The following is a 26,308-nucleotide window of genomic DNA, read 5'->3' as shown; positions in this document are numbered from 1 at the left end:
ATCAGGAACGGATATGTCCTGGAAAATGCACAACAGAAATGTGAATATATTTTAGCCTGCACTTACACGGGGTTCTGGACAGGTTTGCTCCATTCAGACAGGGGAATGACGGTAGGGTGAAGGAACTAAGGTCGACAAACGATGTGAAATATCTGGTCAAGAGGAAGAAAGAAGCTTTAGGAAGCTGACCTCAGGATTAGAAAGCAAGGATCAGAGATTACTGTAGATTTACAAAGCAGCCGGGCACCAACTGAAGAATGAAATTAGGATAACTAGTATTATGAATTCCTGTAACTGGATTACTTACCAGCAAGGATAGAGAGGTCCGTTGACGTCTGATGGTACTATTTTTAAAAGGCTTTATCTACAAGGGAGCAGACAAATAAGATTAATACAAACATTCAGATAATATACGTCGTCAATACTTAATCTAAAAGCGCGGGTATAATAATAATCATCAATAAGAAATAGCTCGATCGTTTGTCTAGGGTATAATATATTGTCCGATGGAAATACAAAAGTCACTCAGTTACTGCAGGCTTCAGCCTTTGGTGACCGCTGGGTTTTTACTTGTTGGAGAGAGAAAGATTTGTGAGAAAAGAAACTTGCCCGGGTCTTTTATGAAGCAAATCCGTTGAATCGGGAAAGTTGGTTCCCCGTTGTGACTACAAGAAAATCGTTTCTGTGGTACAAGGATGTTGCCGGGTCTGGAGTTCATGCTAATCCATTGGTTAACAGTGTCTACTGTCGTGATACTTCGTTCCTATTTCATCCTTGTACTTTCATTTAATTTCAGTTTCGTGTACTTCTTACCAGAATAGTATATGTTCGTTGGAGTGGTTAATCATGTTTCCGTTAATGAAAATATATCCTTAGATGATTTATCTGACTGTTCTGTAAAGTATTTATGTCTTATTCTGTTCATCCTTCTTTCCCAGGTGGCGTTAATGTTAGTGGGTTCGAGTGTACATGGTGTTTTCTAAAATTCCTCATTTCAGTCCTTATTTTCCTTTGTAAAATATCCAGATTGGTGACAGACCGGGATATTATGTGATATGTGTGTTGTACACGTCAATACGTATTATTTTATTTCTCTCGGCTCAAGCTGATAAAACCAAAGGTCCGGGCACACTCGTTTCCCAATTGCTCAGAACTTTCCGACTATTCTAATGGAGGTCAGTATTGAGCTTTTCTGGAGATTTACTGACATACTGCTGAGTGAAGATGGTGACGGGGGGGAGGATGGGGGAGTTGGAGGCGGTGATGCGTGTGGTCAGACGAGAGAAGATGGTGAGGGAGCTACACACACGCAGACAGGGAATTTGAAAGTTCCATTCTCTCTGACACAAACACAGTCACCAAATTAGCACCATGGGAAGTTTCCCATTCTCGCTCCGGTCGCCAGTTCCTCCTGTTCCCGAGCTGCGGTGCGAGTTTCTGCTGCTCTGAATGGAGCCTTTCACGCGTCGCTGTTCCGTCCGAATCTCGTCTCCGATTGACACTGATCCTGACACTCACTGTCTCTCTCCGTATCTCTCCCTCTCACTCCCTCTTTAACTATCACACTTTTTATACGCTGACTCTCTGCCTCACTCTCTCTCTCTCTCCCCCCCCTCTCTCTCTCTCTCCCTCCCTCCCTCTCATTCTCTTGATTTCTCTGTCTTTCTTTCTCTCAGTCTCTCCCTCTCTCGGTGTCACTCATCGCTCTCTCGGACTTAATCTCTTACACTCTCCCTCGGGTTTGCCTTCTGTTTTTCTCTGTCCTCTCCCGTATTTGTCTGCCTGTCCCTCTCTTTATTTCTACTCCCTCTAAACTTTTTCTCTATAACAATCCTTCTCTTCCTCGCACTTCCTACCGTGGGAAAGTGTGTGTGTGTGTGTGTGTGTGAGACAGAGAGAGAGAGACATTTACCCCACCACACTTCTCACACTCCACGTCACCATTGAGACGATGGGGAAAGAGAGGCAGACGGCAGAGAGTGAGAGAGAGAGAGACGAGAGAGACGGGAAAGAAAGAGCTCTGGAGTAGAGAGTATGGACAGGGTCTCAGAATCTGAGGCAGACAGACTGTGGTGAGGAGATAGTGGAGAAGGACTCCGGAGGAAGGAAACCCTGCTCAATTACCATCAGCAGGTATAGTTCATTGATTCTATTATGATCATTATTTTATGTTGTTTTTGTGTATGCCTGCAAGAAAATGACTTGTTTAGCACATCTTTGTGGGCCGAATGGCCTGGATGGTGCTGTAGGTTTTCCATGTTTCTAAACTGAATCTCAGAGCTGTATATGGTGACGGTAGATGTACTTCCACAATAAATTTGCTTTTATCTTTGAAAGAGACTGTCGGAGAGAGGGAATCTGGGACGAAGGGAAAACGACTGGGGAGGGAGGAGAGTGAGACGGGGAGAAAAGCCAGTGAGGGAGACGGAGAGACCACGACGGGAGATAGAGAAAAATCGTAGATTAGCGAGCAGCCGGGATGAGGAAGAGATTTGGGATTAGATCAAGGATATAGAGACAGGACGAGGGGACGTGGAGCAGGATATTAAGATAGATAGCTTGGGGGCAAGAATCTGTCACATGGTCCGGCCGTGAGAGCCCGAATGCTTAGGTGCCTTTTCTCAGACTGCAGGAGGGAGAAGAGTTCATATGAGGGGTGCGTCGGGTCCTGCATAATGCTGTTTGATTCGTGGATGCAGCGTGTTTTGTAATTGTCCGTAATGGCGGGAAGAGAGACCCCGATTATCTTCTCAGTTGACCTCACTATCCGCTGCAGGGTCTTGCGATCCCTGCAGACCATTTTCAGTCAAGCTTTTACCCCCTCCCTATTGACCATTCTAAATCCATCTGTCGTTCCCTCCCAATTCACCATTTTCAATCAGGAACCCCTCGCAGGACAGACACTCTCGACATCTCTCCACTCGATTGCGCAGACTGTTTATCAAAAGCAGTAAATATATCTCAAACAACAGAGACCGATCCGACATCCTCATCTCCGGATCCTGTGCGTCATCACTCCGAGTGTCGTGGAGAGAGGAGGATACAGACACCAGGAAACGACACCGTGCGCGGTAAAACTCTCGGTGTGGAGACAGAGATCGAGAACCGTGCCTGGCAAAATTCCCAGCTTGGGATGTGGAGAAGGGAAACCGTGCACTGTCTAACTTCCTGTGTGTTATGTGGACACCGGGAACCGGGCACAATGAATCTTCCGGCGTGGGTACACGGAAACCATAAACCTCTCTCACACCCACCTCCACCCCAGCCATCTTCAGGAAGACGTGCTGAAAGTCCTTCCGTCCGATGTTATCAATCGTCTCCGCCAGGAGATGAGCAACGTCAGTGTTACAAAGCCGTCAACATCCACACCACCCTTTACTTTCCTAGCAACTGATAAACCCATCGGCGTTATCGTCAAATTTCGTAAACCCCGCTTCGAGTTCTGTCAAACACGGAATTCGGGCGTCCCCGCCAATTTTCAGGTTCACAGACCCGTTGGAGATGAACCGGAAGAGGTCTCATTGGGAGTTCGGACGATAGAAGTGATTGGGAAGCGGTGCAGACGATGGGGGTAAATGGGAAGGGGCGTGTCCCCACTAGCAGGCAAACGGTTGGAGTGAAATGGAAGGAGCAGGACCCACTGGGAGGCAAACGGTGTGACTGAATGGGAAGAGGTGGGATACTTTGGAAGTTTGGACGACATAAGCGAATAGGTAGGTGTACATCCCGTTCGGAATGCAGATGGTTGGAGTGAATGGGAAGGGGTGGGATTCATTGAGAGTGCGGATGGTGGGAATGAATGGGAAACATTGGCATTTGTTTGGGATCGCGCTCCGTGTTAGTGAACGGGAAGGGACGGTATCCTGTGAGGTGTGCGGACCGTGGGAAAGGACGGGAAGGTGTGTTTTGCAAAATTATCCTCAGCTTCGATTTCATCGTGGGCTACTTCTCGACCAGATTGTTAACCGCTATGTTTAGGATTTCATCTGTACTCCCCTGCCCGTTTGTGCCCCCTCCCAACCTCTCCTGTTCTGTGCACACTGCTGCCCTCCCGTCTAGTGTGTATGTGTGTGTGTGTGTGTGTGTGTGTGTGTGTGTGTGTGTGTGTGTGTGTGTGTGTGTGTGTGTGTGTGTGTGTGTGTGTGTGTGTGTGTCTGTCTGGTTCCACGAGATACAGTTCCAAGGTGAACACAGTGTTGAGAGTCTCCTCTGTAATCTGTTTCAACTCGAAAACTACAGACTTCTTTTTTTCCTGTGTCTGACCATAGGAGTGTGTGATGGGACGGTGTGGAGGGAGGTTCACTCTGTGTCTAGCCCCGGGAGTGTGTGATGGGACGGAGTGGAGGGAGATTCACTCTGTGTCTGACCCCGGCAGTGTGTGATTAGATGGTGTGGAGGGAGATTCACTCTGTGTCTGACCCCGGTAATGTGTGATGGGACGGTGTGGAGGGAGATTCACTCTGTGTCTGACCCCGGGAGTGTGTGATGGGACGGTGTGGAGGGAGATTCACTATGTCTGACCCCGGGAGTGCGTGATGGGACAGTGTGGAGGGAGATTCACCCTGTCTGACCCCAGGAGTGTGTGATGGGACGGTGCGGAGGGAGATTCACACTGTGTCTGAATCAGGGAGTGTGTGATGGGACGGTGCGGAGGGAGATTCACTCTGTCTGACCCCGTGAGTGTGTGATGGGACGGTGTGGAGGGAGATTCACCATGTCTGATCCCGGGAGTGCGTGATGGGACGGTGTGGAGGGAGACTCACTATGTCTGACCCCGGGAGTGTGTGATGGGACGGTGCGGAGGGAAATTCACTCTGTCTGACCCCGGGAGTGTGTCATGAGACAGCGTGGAGGGAGATTCACTCTGTCTGACACCGGGAGTGTGTAATGGGACGGTGTGGAGGGAGATTCACTCTGTCTGACACCGGGAGTGTGTGATGGAATGATGTGGAGGGCGATTCTCTCTGGCTGACCCCGGGAGTGTGTGATGGGACAGTGATGAGGGAGATTCATTCTGTCTGACCACGGGATTTCGTGATGGGGCGGTGTGGAGGGAGATTCACTATGTCTGACCCCGGGAGTTTGTGATGGGACGGTGTGGAGGGAGATTCACTCTGTCTGACCCAGGGAGTGTGTGATGGAATGATGTGGCTCAACGCAGTTAGCCACGATGGAGATCAGATCCTCAGCACCCAGACGCTGAGACGCTGCTCTACCAGTGTGAGGAGCTCAGACGCATGGGGGCAGCAGTAACCCCAGGTCACTGTTTCTCCTCTAATGAGACCGAAGTCCGACACCAAGACGGGAAGTTACAGCGTTTTATTGATTTCATCATGACAAATGTAAACTAAACAATGTGTGAGCTTCTGATGTGCGGGACTAAATAAGCTGCTCCCGACTCACTCACAGTCGCAGACAATTAACTGACCGGCGACAAGGAGTGACAGTTTGAACAATGAGTCCCGTTTCTCAGCGTCACACTGCATCGGGGAACCGATGATTTTAAAATCACACTTTCGGGCCGTGTCCGGGATCGCTGCAGATCCAGGGTCACTCCATCAGCAAAGGGAGCAAAATGATTCTCGCCCGGAAAATTCACCCCCCCCCCTCACCGCAGGACCCTGGTGTCCCAGAAATAAAATCGCCATCCTCAGGATCTTCCAGTCTGTGCCGTTCCCCGGGGTGTCACATGGGGGAGTCGAACGCGAATGTCCGGCGAAAGCAGCTTTCCTGGACAGGAGCCAGATACAGGCGGAAAAACGTCAATGCGGGAGCGAAACGAACGACACAGGAACCACTTCCGTTAAAACCGTTGGGAATTACGCCTGAAGCGCGCCATTAAATTTAAGGGGGGGGGGATTTAAAGGGGAGGGTGTGAGTTAAAGGGTCGGGCGGGGAATCGGCTTAAATGACGCCACCCCGTGATGGGGATGTTCACACATTCTGATGTTCAGGATCACTTTCAGTCCGTGTCTAACTCCCTGCAGAGGTCCCAGTTCGTTCTTCCCGGTCTCACTGAACTGATTCCCGTACAGCCTGAAACAGATGGGAGACTAAAGATAAAATAAACGATTGCACAACAGTATCTGTAACAGGGGACTGGGGTTAATGTTTCAACAACGCTCACAGACAAATACCACCAGAAAACCCGCGGATCCGCTGATATTTTATCACATTGAACATTAACACAAACACTCACCCGATCACCTCCAGACTCGGGAGGGTCAGTATGAGGCGGCGGAGAGCGGAGACAGATCGGTCTGTGAGCGAGTTTAATTCCAGGTACAGCTCCGTCAGTGATGGGTTTGTACCGAGAGCAGAGACAAGATCGTCGGCACCAGAATCTGTGAGACCGACATTACTGAGCCTGGAGATGAGAGAGAGTGAGGGTGAAGGACACAGAGAGACAGGAGACGGTACAAACCTCCTGTGTTTATCAGTAACACAATTACTGATCACATTAATGTTCAGTGTCAGACACCCAGTGACTGTAAACACAATCTCCCACAGTCTGGAGATGAGAGAGAGTGAGGGTGAAGGACACAGAGAGACAGGAGACGGTACAAACCTCCTGTGTTTATCAGTAACACAATTACTGCTCACATTAATGTTCAGTGTCAGACACCCAGTGACTGTAAACACAATCTCCCACAGTCTGGTACTTACCACAGTCTCTGTATTTTACACTCCGGATTTCTCAGAGCCGCAGACACCAGTTTCACTCCTGAATCTCTTAGTTTATTACCACTCAAGCTCAGTTCCCTCAGTAATGGGTTTGTACTGAGAGCGGAGGCGAGATCCTCAGCACCAGTATCAGTGAGACCGACATCACACAGCCTGGAGATGACAGAGAGTGAGGGTGAAGGACACAGAGAGACAGGAGACGGTACAAATCCCCAGTATTTATCAGTAACACAATTACTGATCACATTCATGTTCAGTATCAGACACCCAGTGACTGTGAACAACATCTCCCACAGTCTAGTACTTACCACAGTTTCTGTATTTTACACTCCGGGTTCCTCAGAGCCGCAGACACTCGTTTCACTCCGGAATCGCCCAGACTGTTAACACTCAGGCTCAGCTCCGTCAGTGATGGGTTTGTACTGAAGGAGGAGACGAGAACTTCGGCACCAGAATTTGTGAGACCGACACGTTTCAGCCTGGAGATGAGAGAGAGTGAGGGTGAACGACGGAGAGAGAGACAGCAGACGGTACAAATCCGCAGTGTTTATCAGTAACACAATTACTGATTTTCTTTTTTCGTCAGCACGACTGCGCAAGTCGGCCAGTGTGAACAGCGAGAAGAGTTTAAAAGGAAGTCAGGTTTACAGAGCGAGCGTCAGAGGAGCGGGAGACAGAGGAGGAAGGCTTTGGCTCAACGGGGCTTCGGCGATGAAGGGTCGAGGCGAGGTAGGTTATCTGTTTACAATACAGACAGAGAGTATGTGTGTGAGGCTGGGTTTCTGTGCTCGGTGTCAGATGTAGGGATCCTGGAGACTCCCACCCTACCGGACGGCAACATCCGCACCCGGTGCGTCGAGCTGCAGCTCCTTAGGGACCGAGTTAGGGAACTGGAGATGCATCTCGATGACTTTCGTCTGGTCAGGGAGAGCGAGGAGGTGATAGAGAGGAGTTACAGGCAGGTGGTCACACCGGGGCCACGGGAGACCGAGGAACTGGGTCACAGTCAGGAGAGGGAAGGGCAAGAAGCAGGTACTAGAGTGTACCCTTGTGGCTGTACCCCTAATCAAGTGCTGCTGGAGTGGGGAACGGCATATCTGGGCGGAGCAACAGTAGCCGTGGGAAGAGTTAGTTCTAGAGAGCACCCTGTGGCACCCCATGACAATAAGTACTCCTCTTCGAGTACTGCTGGAGGGGGGGGACGGTCTACGTGGAGGGGTGCGGTTTGAAGCAATAGTGGTCCCTCTGGCACAGAGTTTTCCCCTGTGGCTCGGAAGGGTAGGGAAAGGAAGAGGATAGCAGCAGAGTATGGGGACTCTAGAGTTAGGGGATCAGACAGACGATTCTATGGACGCAAGAAAGAAACTCGGATGGTAGTTTGCCTCCCAGGTGCCAGGGTCCGGAATGATTCAGTTCGCGTCCTTGACATCCGGCAGTGGGATGGAGAACAACCAGAGTTTGTGGTACATATTGGTACCAGTGACATAGGAGGAAAAGGGAAGAGGTCCTGGAAACAGACTACAGGGCGTTAGGAAGAAAGTTGAGAAGCAGGACCTCAAAGGTAGTGATCTCGGAATTACTGCCTGTGCCATGTGACAGTGAGAATGGGAATAGGATGAGGTGGGGGATGAATGCGTGGCTGAGGGATTGGAGCAGGAGGCAGGGATTCAGATTTCTGGATCACTGGGACCTCCTTTGGACCAGGTGTGGCCTGCCTGCAGAGGAAGAACGGGTTGCGGTTGAATCCCAGGAGAACCGATATCTCCCACAGTCTTGTACTTACTCCAGTTTCTGTATTTTACACTCCGGGTTGCTCAGAGCCGCAGACACCAGTTTCACTCCGGAAGCTAGCAGTTTATTACCACTCAGGTCCAGTTCTGACAGTGATAGGTTTGTACTGAGAGCGGAGACGAGATCCTCGGCACCAGAATCTGTGAGACCGACATCACTCAGCCTGGAGATGAGAGAGAGTGAGGGTGAAGGACACAGAGAGACAGGAGACGGTACAAATCCCCAGTGTTTATCAGTAACACAATTACTGATCACATTAATGTTCAGTGTCAGACACCCAGTGACTGTAAACACAATCTCCCACAGTCTGGTACTTACCCCAGTTTCTGTATTTTACACTCCGGGTTCCTCAGAGCTGCAGACACCAGTTTCACTCCTGAATATCCCAGTTCATTCCCACCGAGTCTAAACACAAACAGACAGATTGATGAACAAAGTGATTTAAACCGTTTGTCTGAGGGAGTTTCGCTAACTCGGGTGTTTTCAAGAAACATTAAACAATTCAGTAAATCACTGATTGGGGTTCCCATCACTGTCAGTGTCCCTCACTGCCCAGCTCCAGGTTATTCACCGAATGTCAGTAATTTAGAATGTCGGTGTGACCCTGTAAACTCCACATATTCTGTCACATTCTCCGATGGTTAGAAAAGTGTTCCTGACGTGGGAGGGTCGGGAAGGGCAGGGATGAATGATGGGAGAAAGTCCCACATTGAGGAGGATTTGTGAATGGGAAAGTGTCGATGGGAGATGGTGGAACAGACACAACCTGAGTAAAAGGGATAGGAAGACGGGAGGGGCGGACCTGAACTGCGGCCCAGATGGACTGATGGTGATAGTCACACATGGGGAATGGCAGGGGAGGACAATCTCACAATGGTATTTCTTTCCTTCTCACTGGGACATTCTGCTGATGGTCTCTTGTCCCTCACCGGGAAGGGGGTGTGAATCTCTGACCCACCTGCTGCAGTCAGTGTCGGTCTGGCTGTCAGTAAAAGTGAGAAGGAACATTGTCAATGGACGTGTCACAGGCAGCGAGAAACACGGCCATTCCTGTGATTTACTACCATTAAACCAATGGCCGTCATTCACTGATCTAATGAAGTCTGCAACATCCCTTCACAAGGAAACAGAACCCTCCCGTCCTTGGGGAATGACTGACCGATGCCCCGGGCATTTGTCACAATTCTTCACAATCTGATTTACTACAAATTTACTGAAATTCTTTTACAATGAAGCAACACAATGGAACAGTTTCACAGTTCAGAATGAGAGATAAATCAAGTTACCTCAACTCCTGGCACTTGTGCAGCCCGGGTCCCAGCCGCTGGATTCCTTCACACTGAATGTGGCAGTCCTGCAGGTCGAGGTGTTTTATTGTATCACAGAGTCCGATGACATGAGACAGGACCGTGCAGTCAATCGGGGTCAGTGTCATTCCACAGAATGAAAGTGTTTTCACAGATCCCAGTGCGGCCTGAGCGAGTCTACGATTCTGAGACTCAAACAGGTAGTGCAATGTGTTCAGGAAACTCCTTTTCCCAGCTTCATTCTTTATGTTTCCACTCTGGCGTTTAACCTCCTCCTTCACCCAGTCAATCACCTGGCAGGTCGTTTCATTGGGAAATGGGCCCAGAAACTCCTCCAGACCCCGAGCTGTCATTGGGTTGGAGAGACCAGCAACAAAACGGAGAAATACCTCAAACCGCCCATCCTTCACGCAGTGGGCTTCAGTGAGCTGTTTCATATTATCTCTGCCATCTTGGATCAGAAATTGTGCGACTGCAGCTACAAACTCTTGGATGGTGAGGTGTGGGAATGTGTACACCACACAGCGGGCAGAATCCTCTCTCTCCAAAAGCTCCATCAGGAACCCGGACAGGAACTGAGAAGGCTGCAGATTGTAGTTGATCAAATCTCCATCTGTAAACACAATCTTCTTCTCGGACACTCCTCTGAAGGCCATCTGACCAACCCTGAGTAACACATCACGGGGGTTCTCAATCTCACGGCCGTGGTTTTTCAGGATGTTGTAAATATAGTAGGAATACAGCTGGGTGATGGTCTTGGGAACTCGCTGCGGGTCCGTGACTCTTTCTGTGAAGAAGGGGCCCAGTGTCAGAGCGAGGATCCAGCAGTAGGAGGGGTTGTAGCTCATGGTGTACAGGATTTCGTTCTCCTTCACGTGTTTGAAAACAGCTGCCGCCACTGTCTGATCTTCAAAATGCCTAAATAAATATTCCTTCCGTTCTTCACCAACAAATCCCAGGATTTCAGCCCGAACACTGATCTCCGCCTTTTCCAATAAATGTAACGCTGTGGGACGGGTGGTCACCAGCACTGAACACCCTGGGAGCAGCTTGCCCTGGATTAAACTGTACACAATGTCAGACACTTCACACCACCACTCGGGATCTGGGCACTGGTGCTTGGGTTCTGTATCTCTCCGACTGTCTGCAAAATCGATTTTGTCTTTGAATTCATCTAAACCATCGAATATAAACAGCAATCCCTCTGGGTTCTTCCAGACCTCTCTCAAGATGTTCCCAAAGTAAGGATATTGATCCAGAATCAGTTCCCTCAGGTTTATTCTGTTGTTAATTGAGTTTAAATCCCGGAATTTGAAACTGAAGACAAACTGGAACTGTTGGTATATTTTCCCTGTCGCCCAGTCATAAGCAATCTTTTGAACCATTGTTGTTTTCCCAATCCCTGGGACTCCGGCCACTGCTGCCGAACTCCCAGATGTGGAGATATTTCGGGAAAAGCTGCTCTGGAATAACTGATCCGTCCGGATTATTTCCAGCTGTCCACAGAGATGTGTTTCTCTCCATTCCTCATGGTCTCTGCCTCTTGCCAGCAGCTCATGTTCCACCAGTCTCCGATCTCGAACAGTAGAAATGACCGTGAGCTCAGCGTATCGATCAACCAGCTGGAAAACCTTCACCTTCTCCCTCATCAGGATCGTGTTCACTCTCAGTGTTTCAGTTTGTGCCCGCAGAGTCTCCTTGTGTTTCTGTTGAACATCTTCCATGAGAACAGACAGTGGACAAACTGTTAGCTGACAACTGACAACTCAGAACTCAGTATTTAAGCACACAAGGGTTAGCTCAAATCTATTGCATTAACTGGATTCATCAATGGATGCTGGTGATGTAAAATAAATTCGATTAACAGACCCCCGACTGAACAGAGAGGCCTGGTCTGGATAAACACCAGATCATCACATTTCCACATTAGTTGTGTTGTGAAGGTGAGCATTTCCCTGGTAGTTTACCATCCCCCGACTGTCCCGTACCGAACAATCTCCCACTACTGTCCCAGCTGTCATTGTTCCTGTGGAAGAACTTTGAAAGCTCGCTGTTGATGTGGTGTATGGAGATGTAGAAAAGGGTAGTGGCCATTCTCTCAAAGGAACAGGCCAGAGAATCACAGCGCCCCCTCCCCTCCCAACATTACTGATCCAGCGTACAAAGTGTATTTGTTGGTCAGCACGTGCACTGTGGCTGGGTGATTGGTGGAGAAAATGTCAATGTCTTGTTCACGAGATTGAGACAGTCAGCATTTGACAGAAAACAGAGACAATTCACCCCTTCCGTCATTACAGACGCTGCTCAGCTCACTGAGTTCTTTCAGAAAATGGTTTGAGACGGCAGATCTTCAGTCTCGTGTCTCTGAAAGAGTATGTGTTGTAAATACTCAACAGATTCCAGATTGAAGATACACAAGTGTAAAGGAGAAAGAGATAATTGTTATTCCTGATCAAATGCAGCACAAAAACTCAGATAATGTATGCAATGAAAAATATAAATAAATACGTTCGATACAGGAGTCACTCTGAACTCAGGTGGTTCTGATAGACAACTTTAAAATCGTGCTGGTGGTGGGGTGGGGTTTGTTAGTTGTGGAGGGGTTTCTTAGCCATTCAAGGTGTTGATCAGTGTTACTGCTTGAGGAAAGTAACTGATTCTGAGCCTGCTGGGCCTGCTGGGCCTGCTGTGGAAGCTACGTAGCTTCCTACCTCATGGGAGAGGGGCACACAGCCCATAGGCAGGATAGGTGGGATCCTTCCTGATTCTACTGGCCCTTTTCCGGAGCTTTCTGTATAAATGTCCCTGATGGAAGGTAGGCTGGGATACTGGTGATGCATTGGGCAGATTTGACTCCCCATTGTAGAGACTTCCAGTCGGCCACAGTTATGCAGCGTGTTGGCCTGCCCTCTGCAGCACGACTGTAGAAGAACGGGTGTGTAGATGTGAGTACAGGTCTGACAACGTCTGTGGAAAGGGGAGAAAGGGGAGATACTACAGGTCTATGGCTTTAAACACAAGTTTGAAAACCATGCTGATTACAGGTCGGATGCTGAAGAAGAGAGCAGAGACCGAGGATTTTCTGTAGCAGGTGTTTCATGATTTCAGCTGTCGCATGACCTGCATAGAACACAGAACAGCACAGGAATAGGCCGTTCGGCCCACAACGGTGCCACATTAAACTGTGATGTTTGAACATTCTCCCTATTGAGTTAGCAGTCTGGGTTAATGTTATTTTTACCAAAATTTACCATACAGTCTATTTCCCAACACCGTATTCCATCTGCCATGTTTTGCCCATCCTTCTAATTTGTCTATGTCCTGCTGCAATCGCATTATTTCCTCAGCGCTACCGATCCATCCACCTATCTTTATATCATCTGCAAACTCTGCCAAAAAGTCATCAAATCCGTTATCCAAATCATTGACAAACAATGTGAAAAGTAGCGGTCCCAATACTGACCCCTGAAGAAAACCACCAGTTACCGGCAGCCAAACAGAAAATGGTTCATTTTATTCCCACTCACTGCCTGCTACCTGTCAGCCATTCCGCTATCCATGCCAGTAATTCTTCTGTAACGCCATCTGAGTTTATCTTGTTAAGCAACATCCCAAACGCCTTGTGAAAATCCAGGTAAATGACATCCACTGACTCTCCTTTGTCCACACTGCTTAGTGTTTCCTCAGAAAACTCGAGCAGATGCATCAGACAAGATTTCCCTTCACAGAAACCATGCTGACGTTGACATATTTTGTCATTATGTTTCAAATACAATGAAACCTCATCCTTAGTAATGGACTCCAAAACTTACTTAACACTGAGATTAGACTAACTGGCCTATTATTTCATTTTGTTTGCCTTCCTCCCTTCTTTAAATTTCTTTGTTGCCTTTTGTTAGATTTTAAAAGCTTCCCAATCAACCAACTTCCCACTTACTTTTCTTACCTTATATTGCGTTTCCTTGCCTTTTATGTGGACACCAATTGCCTGTTAAGGGCTCCTTTATATTAAGCTCCCTGATAAGATCTGGGTCTGACAGCGTGTCAGGACCCTGACAGGGGACTGTGAGATCTCTGTGTAATCGAATCCTGTCATGGGTGTGTGGGATCTCACGGTATGTCTGAAGTCTGCCAATGGCGTGTGTGGTTTCGCAATGTGTGTGGACCCTGCCAGAGTTGTGTGGGGTCTCACAGTGTCCCAGGACCCTGCCAGTGGTGTGTGGGATCTCAAAGTGTAATCGAATCTTGTCATGGGTGTGCGGGATCTCATCGTGTGTCGGGACCCTGTCAGGGACATGAGGGGCCTCGCAGTGCATCAGGACCCTGTCAGAGAGCGTGTCTCTCCAATCAACATATCAAACGCCTTCTGAAAATCCAAGCAAATAACTTCCGTATAACCATATAACCATATAACAATCACAGCTCGGAAACAGGCCATCTCGACCCTTCTAGACCGTGCCGGACTCTTAATCTCACCTAGTCTCACCTACCCGCACTCAGCCCATAACCCTCCATTCCTTTCCTGTCCATATACCTATCCAATTTGACCTAAAATGACAAAACTGAACTGGCCTCTACTACTTCTACAGGAAGCTCATTCCACACAGCTATCACTCTCTGAGTAAAGAAATACCCCCTCGTGTTTCCCTTAAACTTCTGCCCCCTAACTCTCAAATCATGTCCTCTCGTTTGAATCTCCCCTACTCTCAATAGAAACAGCCTATTCACGTCAACTCTATCTATCCCTCTCAAAATTTTAAATACCTCGATCAAATTCTCCCTCAATCTTCTACGCTCCAATGAATAGAGACCTAACTTGTTCAACCTTTCTCTGTACCTTAAGTGCTGAAGCCCAGGTAACATCCTAGTAAATCGTCTCTGCACTCTCTCTAATTTATTGATATCTTTCCTATAATTTGGTGACCAGAACTGTACACAACATTCCAAATTTGGCCTTACCACTGCCTTGTACAATTTTAACATTACATCCCAACTTCTGTACTCAATGCTTTGATTTATAAAGGCCAGCGTTCCAAAAGCCTTCTTCACTACCCTATCTACATGAGACTCCACCTTCAGTGAACTATGCACTGTTATTCCTAGATCTCTCTGTTCCACTGCATTCCTCAATGCCCTACCATTTACCCTGTATGTTCTATTTGGATTATTCCTGCCAAAATGTAGAACCTCACACTTCTCAGCATTAAACTCCATCTGCCAACGTTCAGCCCATTCTTCTAACCGGCATAAGTCTCCCTGCAAGCTTTGAAAACCCACCTCATTATCCACAACACCTCCTACCTTAGTATCATCGGCATACTTACTAATCCAATTTACCACCCCACCATCCAGATCATTTATGTATATTACAAACAACATTGGGCCCAAAACAGATCCCTGAGGCACCCCGCTAGTCACCGGCCTCCATCCCGATAAACAATTATCCACCACTACTCTCTGGCATCTCCCATCTAGCCACTGTTGAATCCATTTTATTACTCCAGCATTAATACCTAACGACTGAACCTTCTTAACTAACCTTCCGTGTGGAACTTTGTCAAAGGCTTTGCTGAAGTCCATATAGACTACATCCACTGCCTTACCCTCGTCAACATTCCTCTTAACTTCTTCAAAAAATTCAATAAGGTTTGTCAAAAATGACCTTCCACGCACAAATCCAAGCTGGCTACTCCTAATCAGATCCTGTCTATCCAGATAATTATTAATCCTACCTCTAAGAATACTTTCCATTAATTTACCCACCACTGATGTCAAACTGATAGGTCTATAATTGCTAGGCTTACTTCTAGAATCCTTTTTAAACAATGGAACCACATGAGCAATACGCCAATCCACCGGCACAATCCCCGTTTCTAATGACATCTGAAAGATCTCCGTCAGAGCTCCTGCTATTTCTACACAAACTTCCCTCAAGGTCTTGGGGAATATCCTGTCAGGATTCGGAGATTTATCCACTTTTAAATTTCTTAAAAGCGCCAGTACTTCCACCTCTTTAATTGTCATAGGTCCCATAACTTCCTTACTTGTTTCCCACACCTTACACAATTCAATATCCTTCTCTTTAGTGAATACCGAAGACAAGAAATCATTCAAAATCTCTCCCATCTCCCTCGGTTCCACACATAGCTGACCACTTTGATTCTCTAAGGGGCCAATTTTATCCCTCACTATCCTCTTGCTTTCAATATAACTGCAGAAACCTTTCGGATTTACTTTCACCTTATTTGCCAAACCAACCTCGTATCTTCTTTTAGCTTTTCCAATCTCTTTCTTAAGATTCCTTTTACATTCTTTATATTCCTCGAGCAATTCCTTTACTCCATGCTGCCTATATCTATTGTAGACATCCCTCTTTTTCCGAACCAATTTTCTAATATCCCTTGAAAACCATGGTGCTTTCAAACCTTTAACTTTTCCTTTCAACCTTACAGGAACATAAAGATTCTGTACCCTCATAATTTCACCCTTAGGTGACCTCCATTTATTTATTACATCCTTCCCATAAAACAACTTGACCCAATCCACTCTCTCTAAATCCCTTCGCATCTCCTCAAAGTTAACCTTTCTCCAATCAAAAATCTCAATTCCAGGTCCTGTCCTATCCTTCTCCATAATTATATTGAAGCTAATGCTATTGTGATCACTGGACCCGAAGTGCTCCCCAACACATACATCTGTCAGCTGACCTATCGCATTCCCTAACAGGAGATCCAACACTGCCCCATCTCTAGTCGGTACTTCTATGTATTGTTGCAAAAAACTACCCTGCACGCATTTCACAAACTCTAAACCATCCAGCCCTTTTACAGAATGAGCTTCCCAGTCTACGTGTGGAAAATTAAAATCTCCCACAATCACCACGCTGTGTTTACTACAAATATCTGATATCTCCTTACACATTTGCTCTTCCAACTTACGCTCTCCATCAGGTGGCCTATAATACACTCCTATCAGTGTTACTACACCTTTCCCATTCCTCAATTCCACCCAAATAGCCTCGCTAGAGGAGCTCTCTAATCTATCCTTCCAAAGCACAGCCATAAGATTTTCGCGGACAAGCAATGCAACACCGCCCCCCCCGGCCCCTCCTACTCTATCACACCTGAAGCAACTAAATCCAGGAATATTTAGTTGCCAATCACACCCTTCCTGCAACCAGGTTTCACTAATAGCTACAACATGATAATTCCAGGTATCAATCCACGCTTTAAGCTCATCCACCTTTCTTACAATGCTCCTAGCATTAAAATAGATACATTTAAGATACTCTCCACCTCCCCCTCTCTTTTCATCCCTAACAATGCATTCAAATTTATTATCCTTTTCTTTTTTCTCCCCCACATCTTCGGGCTGAGTGCATCCCTTCTCCATCACCTGCCTTTCCCCCCTCACACACTGTCTCGTTACTTGCTCTACTGGTTAACTAACCTCCTCTCCCATAGTTTCCTCAATTTGATTCCCGCCCCCCCCTTCCACTGCCTCTCATTTCCCTTCATAGAAACAACACTGACTTTGACTTATTTTATCATTAGGCTCCAAATATCTCGAAACTTCAACCTTAATAATAGAGTCCAACACATTCAAACCACTGAGGTTCCGCTAACTGGCCCATAATTTTACATAGAAGAGAACATCTGTAATGCTGGAAATCCGAGCAACACGCACAAAATGCTGGAGGGAGGCGATGGGCGGACAAAGAGATAATATGAGAGAAGAACAACGTGAAAGAGGAGGGGAAGCTTCACTGGAAGTTTGAAAAATCGATGTTCATTCCATCCGGTTGGCGGTTACTCAAACGGAACATAAGGTGTTGTTCTTCCAACCTGAGTCTGGCCTTACCCCGACAGTGCTGGAGGCCACGGATGAACATATCGGAATGGGAATGGGAAACAAACTGGGTGGCCACCGGGAGATCTCGCTTGTTCTGGCAGACGGAGCGTAGATGCTCGGTGAAGCTGTCTCCCAATCGACGTCGGATCTCACCGGGTGCACCTAAGCCTCCCTTTGGTGCTCTCTCCCCACCCCCCTCGTTTTTATTTCTTCCATGGTCTTCTGTCTCTTTCACCAATCAACTTCGTAGCTCTTTGCTCCATTCCACACCCACAGTCCATCTCACCTGTCGCTGGAGATTCTTTACACCCCCTCCCCCAGCTTTCAATTTACTCCTCGGTTTTCTTTTCCCCCTGCAGTCCTGCCGATGTATTTCGGCTCGAAACAGCGACTGCACTTTCTCCATAGATGCTACCTGGCCTGTTGAGTTCCTTCAGCATTTTGAGCGCGTTAGCCTGTAATTTCCAATTCTTTTGGCTTCCCCTTTTTTATGCTTCAATTGTTGCCTTTTGTTAGATTTTAAAAACGTCCGAATCGACCAGCTTCCCAGGCACTTCTGCTACCTTATATTACGTTTTCTGTCAGGGGTATCTGGGGTCTGTCAGGAGCTTTAAGGAGTGACAAAGATCTCACTGTCTCCGGACCGTGTCGGCGTGTGTGTGGCCTTATAGTGTGTCAGGACCATGTCGGAAGTGAGTGCGGTCTCAGAGTGCCTCAGGATGCTGCCGGGAGTATATGGGGTCTTCAGTGAACGTATTCAGGTGGGTTAGGGAGCGTAGGAAAACATTGATTGTGGAAATATTGACCTTACAGAATGTGACAGTGGTAGACATAATGTTCTTCAAATAATCAGGAAGAGAATCTGTTTTGTGTTCAGAAATCGGTGTGGGAATTTCACCTCCGGGTCTGTTGCCCCGGCAAACAGCATGAAGAAAAGTGAAGAAAAAGTTTGCAGGCAAATTGTAGAGAATTGTCAAATCCTTAGTGCAGAGAAACTGAGGGATTTTATTGTCTGAATGTAGCCTGGAATAGCATTAACAGAGGTGACAGGAATGTGAGCAGTTTGGAAAACCCTCTGGTGCCATTTGACAATTATCATCTTTGTTGTTCTTGTTTGTTCTTGGAAATGCGACAGGCTGTACGAGGGTTGTATCCGAGATTCCTTAAGTTTCTGTTCAAGGGCATCGAGTAATCAGATAAAACATGGACTACTGTAAGATCACTAATTTTTACGATATCTGTCTTTCCTTCGCTCTCTCCTTTGTGAAATGTGCAGTTGAGTAATCAAATTCAGTCTGCGATTATGAAGCTTCACAATAGCTTGAGCCCATGCACTGCCCCGGGCTCCATTTTTTACAGACACGGTGTGCTTACGGATGTAGTGAGTTTCTTACCCAGACGACCACATTTCATTAATATTATTTATAGATATTTTCAGTCCTTTCCGCCTTCCTTGCCACAATCCCAACACCCTCGGTTTTTCTGTCCTAATTTCCATCTCTCATCCTTCCACAGTGTCCATCACACAACACCGGCAAACAGGAATTTCAGCTTCTGTTGTCTGAGCAGAGGATTTTTTTCCCGAATCTCATCCTCACCAACACGGTCTCCTGATGGACTTCACAGGATTATTGAGTGGGAAGTTAAACTGAATAAATTTAGCAGTGTGTGCACTAAGGGAGTGCAGATGTGAACAGAGTGGGATTCAAATGCTGCTTTGCGGTTTAACAGACTAGTTGGGGTGTTACCTGCTTTTCTGATTAAATTATCATTGTTAATCTGCGACGAGAATTTCAATGGACTCCCAGTTCTAAAACCGATTACCTGTAGGATCTGAGGGAATTTAGAAAAGTGGTTTCTGATGAGGGCTGTGTCAGAGGCTGGGTGGTCGTAGGGCCTTTCGGAGACTGAAAGGCCCATAGTTTCGCTTCTCAGATCGTCCTCTTCTCCATTCTGACCCTAGTAGAGGGATGTGTAGTTGCAGGACCCAGACAGGAGTGATCCCTTTCAGCAATGCCCCCAGCTCTCTGCGTGGTTCCTTATGATGTCCTGAGAAAACACCCCCTCCAGCAAAAATGTTTCCATGTGTCTCACTGTGCGTTGTGTCATGGTGGAACATTTACCTGATCAGTTTTCCATGGTTCGACAACGACATGGCCCTACATAATATCAACCACTGATGGTAACAGCGGTTTCTTCACTTACCTTTCAGCTCACTGGGAATCTCCGGTACGGGTCGATGGACCGGAACAGAACCTGTTCGGATTTAAACCATTTGACACATTTCAATTCCTCAAATTATAAGTATGTAATGTTTGAATCCAAAATTAAATTAATCTCTGATACTATCTCACCATGTTCCTGTATTTCTTTCAGGATTTTGTCCAGCTTTGGAACACCAATCCGCATTTTCACAAAGGTTTCCCACATCACCCTCCAGGCGAGGGAGCCTTTCTCCATCACCAGGCTCAGGAGGAGTTTAGAACTGTCCGCCCGCTCTCCCTTATCAGCCAGATCAGAGATTGTCTGCGAAGAGTAACAGTGAACATACTGGGGACTGACAAATTCACACAGAGAATGAAAAGTAAATGATGTGCTCTCTAACGGGATCACACTGAGCAGTCACCCGGACGGGTGCTGATCCTGTCTGGACATGGACTGTACAATCTGAGTGCAGAGCACACGGAGGGACATTCACTGTAAACCTGGTCCACCAGTCAATGAGATCCTGGCTGGTCTGTGACCTCCTCGTTGAGGTCACTCTCCGCTATTTATGGAGGGGGCAAGGGAACAAAAAGGAAATTATAGACTTGCCAGTTGTTCAGGTCGATCGTCAAGGATGAGGTTACAGAGTACCTGGAGGCATATGACAAGATAGTCAGAACTCAGCATGGTTTCCTTGAAGGAATATCCTGCCTGACAAACCTAGTGCAATTTTTGAGCAAATTACATATAGGCGAGACAAGGGTGATGTAGTGGATGTTGTGTATTTAAATGTTCAGAAGGCCTTTGACAAGGTGCCGCATTTGAGGTTGCTAAAAACTATAAGAGCCCATAGAATTATGGGAAAGTTACATACGTGGTTAGAGCGTTGGCTGGTGGGCAGGAAGCAGAGAGTGGGAATAAAGGGATCCCATTCTAGCTGGCTGCCGGTTACCAGTGGTGTTCCACAGAGGTCCGTGTTGGGACTGCTTCTTTTTACATTGTACATCAACGATTTGGATTATGGAATAGATGGCTTTGTGGCTAAGTTTGCTGATGATATAAAGGTAGGTGGAGGGGCCGGTAGTGCTGAGGAAACAGAGAGTCTGCAGAGGGACTTGTGGAGAATGGACAAAGCAGTGGCAAATGAAATATAATGTTGGAAAGTGTATGGTCATGCACTTCTGTAGAAGAAATAGACGGACAGAGAGAATTCAAATGGAGAGAGAATTTAAATGGAGAGAGAATTCAAAGTTCTGAGATGCAATGGGACTTGGGAGTCCTCGTGCAGGATACTCTTAAGGTTAACCTTCAGGTTGAGTCGGTGGTGAAGAAGGCGAATGCAATGTTGGCATTCATTTCTAGAGGAATAGAGTATAGGAGCAGGGATGTGATTTTCAGGCTCAATAAGGCACTGGTAAGACCTCATTTACAGTACTGTGTGCAGTTTGGGGCTTCTTATTTAAGAAAGGATGTGCTGACGTTAGAGCGGGCTCAGAGAATATTCACTAGAATGATTCCGGGAATGCCAGTTTTAACATATGAGGAACGTTTGACCGCTCCTGGAATGCACTCCTTAGAATAATGAGGGGGGACCTCATAGAAGCATTTCCAATGTTGAAAGGTATGGACAGAGTGGATGTGGCAAAGTTGTTTCCCATGGCGGGGGAGTCTAGTACGAGAGGGCACGACTTAATGATTGAAGGGCGCCCATTCAGAACAGAGTTGCGAAGATTTTTTGTAGCCAGAGGGTGGTGAATCTGCGGAATTTTTTTGCCACGGGCAACTGTGGAGGCCAAATCATTGGGTGTATTTAAGGCAGAGATTGATAGATATCTGAGTAGCCGTGGCATCAAGGGTTATGGTGAGAAGGTGGGGGAATGGAACTAAAGGGGAGATTGGATCAGCTCACGATAAAATGGCGGAGCAGACTTGATGGGCCGAATGGCCGATTTCTACTCCTTTGTCTTATGGTCTAAATCAGAAAATAACGATGGCAGATGAAGAAAGAAATCAGGAAGGTTTTTTTTTACAGCAGAGTGAGCAGTTGCAAAGAAGTTGCAGAAATGATTATGTGAATCCTCTCCTCAGTCCGCCAGTGTCCAACATGACAGCGGATTACCGGCTGACACCTGATGCATTTCCTTTGCCTTTTCCATTGGAGGTTTATTCAGTGATTACACATTAAAACATGGCAGTATTCCCCGATCCACACCGTTTGCAATTACAGATTGTAACGGAATCATCTCCACCCGGAACAGAACTCACTGGAGCTCCTGTGGCATCCAGTCGTAATGCCCCGGTTCTCACTGACATCCTGCCGTCACGCTGCACGGCCTTCCCAAACTGAAACTTCCCGTCATATTTCCATTTAATACTGTAAGCCCACACAACAGCAGTACTTATTTCCCAGTTGTTAATTTATCCAATTTAATATCCGATGAGTCAGAGTTCCGACACCCATCAGTCCTGTGATGTCTGAAAATTCAAACCCATTCTCCCTCCCACTCACCCGATGTTCCTCTTCACTGAACTGATTCTCGGCCGTTAACGCCAGGCTCACTCCGTGCACCCTTCCTTCCATCGCCTGCTCCAGCCTGTCCCGGTAGAAGTCCGTCAACTGCAGGAGCTGGGAATCGTCCCAGTTTGCCAGGAGCTCGGTGATCTCTGAGCTCGGACCTGTGACGGACAATTGGGAAAATTAAAGAAATTAATGACCCCATATTGGGCAGCAGATTTCTCTCAGGAAGCCAAAGATCGCCAAATACATCCGAAATATATATATAATGAGGCGGGCAGTAGGAACAGCCTCGGGCCGGGGGTTGGGGGGAACAGATCCGGGGTAGGTGTCGGGGGGCTCTCGTTCCATCTGTTGAAGACTGCTCTTTTGTCTCCGGGAATATACCTCTCTGTTTGGAAAGGACTCTGCTCATTCCTGAGAATATAGTAACCATCACCATCACTCTCTTGGTACTGTCCACCACCACCGCTTTGCTCTGAGTTACTGTCTGCCTGCCTGGGCAACCGCTTCCTCGGCAAATCTCTGGGATTTCGGACAAAATGCTGGAGGTGCTCAGCGTGTCGGGCAGCATCAATGGAGGAGAATAAACAATCAACGTTTCAGGCCAAGGCCCTTCATCGGACTGGAAACTGGGGGGCAGAAATTCTAGATATTGTCACATTACTTTCTATTCCTCGTGGTTCTGACCCGAAACCTCAACTGTCCATCCATCTCCATGGATGCTGCCTGACTTGTTGAGTTTCACCAATATTTTGTGTGACTTTCCGTAGTGTTTCTGGAGATATGATCACAGCAATGCATCGCTGCCTGCTTGCATTCAGCCTGAGAAATTGGACTGTTGAGTCAACTGACTCTGAAGACTAGCAGTAATAGTTTTATATTTAGTTGTTCATTTCTGCCGCAGTGTCGGCTTGGTTTTCCACTTGCGAGTCATAGTCAACGGCCCTGTTTGGCCTAGTGTTTATTGGCTTGTTTTTCCCTATAACACTGTTTGTATTAAAGTCTGTGAGCTACCGACCTGTTAGAGGTTCTTTTCAACCGCAATGGACCCAGCAAACTATCGATCCGCGGTAGAGCCTCTTACTCCGCACTTGGGCAATATCCGAACCGGGTGACTAAAAGATTTGTGTCAACGTGAAAACCTCTCTGTAAAGTGATCGAAATTAACTCTAAATATAAAATGCAAAGTGATTAATTGCTTAAGTATTCATCCTCCTTTAGTATTGCACAACAAGTCAACACTGATGCAGCCAATTGGTTTTTGAGGTCACATAATTAGTTGAATTGAGATCAGTTTTCGGACACCTGTGTCCTGTCAAGGTGTCTCATTGATTGTAGTAAAACTACAACTGTATCTGGAAGGTCCAACTGTTGGCGAGTCAGTATTCTGGCACGTGACACCCTGAAGACAGAAGAACTCTACAAGCAACTGCATTAAAGGGTTATTATAAAGCACAAATCAGGAGACTGATACAAGTAATTTCCAAGTCGCTGAATATCTCTTGGAGTACAATTCAGTCAATCATCAAGAAATGGGAAGAATATTGCACAGCTGTAAATCTGCCTTGAAGAGCTGTCCTCAAAAAACGAACGACTGTACAGGAGGAGGACTGGTGAGGGAGGCCACCAAGAGCCCAAAAACAACTGTGCAGAAGTTACAAGCTTCAGTGACTGCGCAGATAACAACTGTTGCCCGGACACTTCACCAGTCACAGTTTCATTGGAGAGTGACAGAGAGAAAGGAAGTGATGAAAATAACTCATTGTGTTGAAAATAAGTTTTGGCAAGAGTTTGCCAGAAGGCATGTGGGAGACTCTGAAGGTTCTAAGGTGAATGAAACAAAAACTGAGCTTCCTGACCATCAGACTAAATGCTATATTAAAGCCAAACACTACACATCATCAAAATCACACCATCCTTGCCATCATGCTTTAGGGACGTTGCACTGCAGCAGGCTCTGAAAGACTTGTACAGGTAGAGGGTAAAAGGTATGTAGCAAAATACTGGGAAATCCTGGAGGAAAACCTGATGTCGTCTGCTGGAGAGCTGCGAGTTGGGAAAGTAGTTGATTTGCAGCAAGACAATGGTTCCAAACATAGAGCTAAAGCTATACAGGAAGAGGTTAAAAACAACAAACTTACTGTCCTGGAGTGGCCAAGTGTGAGTACAGACCTCAATCAAACAGAGTATTTTTGGCTGGAAGTGAAAACGGCTGTTCACATACGATTCCCATGCAATCTGACAGAGATTGAGCAGTTTTTGTCAAGGAAAATGGGGAAACATTACAGTGTTCCGATGTGCAAAGCTGAAAGAGATCTATCCACACAACTCAAGCCTGTAATTTATGCCCCAGTTTGATCTACTAAATATGGACTAGAAAGGAGTGAATGCTTATGCAATAAGTTATATAAATTTACAACCCCTGTCGGTGATAGTAAAACTGTTTTTGATTTTGAGAAGTTTTATCTGACAGTTGTGTATTTTTTTATGTCGGTTAGTCATCCTGTCCTAGGTTGTGTTAACCTAAGTGTGCTGGAGTCCACCTGGTGTTTTCTAAAAGTTGCTATTTCAATTCTTATTTTCCCTTATCAGTTTCAGACGGAGATATTATGCCAAAGGAACACATTTCTATAAGCAGAGTGAACGTGTTTATTGCCTTTGCTACATTGTTATTATTCAGCTCTGTTTGACAGACTTTCTTTAGTCCTGAAGTAAATTCTGTTGAATGATTTGTCTTTATCACACGTTGATCTATCTTCTTTGCTTGTTGATATCCTAAATATTCTTATATGTGTCATTCTCATCTATCTGCAATATTGAATCCTGATGCTCTGTCATATACTACTAGCTCTACAGCAACTTTCGTAATGTTTATGTTCTATACTTTTCTCGTCTAAAGCTAACGTATATATGTTTGGAAATTAGTTCCATTATTTGAATTAATTGTTTTAGCTTTACAGATGCAAGAACGAGTATTTTCAAATCATTCTGTACAGCAAATGTGTCAAGCAATAATTTATTTGTTTTTTTCCTGATTTGATACCTGATTTTTCTCCAATTCGGTAGATTAGAGAGCGGGTTTAAAGCCAGACAAGACCATAGTAGGCTTAGCGTTTCGTTCTGGAAAATGCTTCCATTTATTTAGATAACAGTTGCTTTTTCCATTGCGGTTGGTCGTAGGTGATTATTGTACGCCATTGCTTCGTGAGATGTTGTAAATATTTCAGAGGTTTTGGGTGTATATATTAGAATCAGGGACAGAATCAAATGTTCAAATATGTTTTTGATTGTCGATATAAAACACAGAGGATTTCTGCTTTTCCTCAATGCTTGATATAGAATTACATCATTTATTATCATTTGTCCCTTAAATCCCTTCATAACGTAACAGTATCTTTTCTGCCCTTCTGTACGTATACTCGGGTTATCTCAATGCCTGGTAATTAGTTGCAACATGCACGATGTTATAATTTTATATATAAGATTGTCTTATTACTAATAAGAGTGAATTATAACATAGTTGCTGACCATCAATAGTTTTATAATTGCAGAATAAAAGCTGTCCTTGAGGCTGGTGGTACATACCTTCAGCCTTTTATATCTTCAGCTCAATGAGAATATGAAAGCGAGAATATTAGAGTTGGTTAAGGTTCAGCAGCAAGGCTTTGGGTGGGGGAACTTGCATCTTACTAACTTGATTGAGTTCTTCCAGGAAGTGACAAACTGATGCATGAAGTTTACACAATGGATCTTGCCTACTTGGAGATTAGTCGGGTGTTTGACAAGGTCCCGCATGGGAGTCTCATACAGAAAATTAACATGCTTGGCCTTTTGGATTCATAGTCACCTTCCCCTTAGCAGACATGTCGAAATACGGCTTAACCTGGCTGGCGATCTTTGACCAGTCATGTTCCACAAGGATCCACACTGGGATCAACCATGTACACATGTC

The 26,308-nt window shown here is 46.2% G+C and overlaps 1 protein-coding gene across 7 annotated transcripts in view; it reads right to left on the bottom strand.

The window, feature by feature from the left end:
- Positions 1–5,304: 5,304 nt before the first annotated feature.
- LOC132388608 (NACHT, LRR and PYD domains-containing protein 12-like) overlaps positions 5,305–26,308 on the bottom strand; it is a 46,167-nt gene continuing 25,163 nt past the window's right edge. For all 7 annotated transcript variants that reach the window (XM_059960981.1, XM_059960986.1, XM_059960985.1 and 4 more), the window contains 10 exons: positions 22,348–22,514; positions 19,988–20,159; positions 19,839–19,889; positions 9,762–11,499; positions 8,794–8,880; positions 8,468–8,638; positions 6,993–7,163; positions 6,667–6,837; positions 6,200–6,367; positions 5,305–6,036 (listed from right to left, as the gene is read on the bottom strand). In XM_059960981.1, the coding sequence (XP_059816964.1) occupies positions 5,880–6,036; positions 6,200–6,367; positions 6,667–6,837; positions 6,993–7,163; positions 8,468–8,638; positions 8,794–8,880; positions 9,762–11,499; positions 19,839–19,889; positions 19,988–20,159; positions 22,348–22,514 (3,053 nt within the window). In that variant the 3' untranslated portion in view covers positions 5,305–5,879. The remainder of the gene's footprint in view (positions 6,037–6,199; positions 6,368–6,666; positions 6,838–6,992; positions 7,164–8,467; positions 8,639–8,793; positions 8,881–9,761; positions 11,500–19,838; positions 19,890–19,987; positions 20,160–22,347; positions 22,515–26,308) is intronic.

This window comes from Hypanus sabinus, unplaced genomic scaffold, assembly GCF_030144855.1.
Source record: "Hypanus sabinus isolate sHypSab1 unplaced genomic scaffold, sHypSab1.hap1 scaffold_366, whole genome shotgun sequence".
NCBI lineage: Eukaryota > Metazoa > Chordata > Chondrichthyes > Myliobatiformes > Dasyatidae > Hypanus > Hypanus sabinus.
This window is presented reverse-complemented; position numbering and strand designations above follow the sequence as displayed.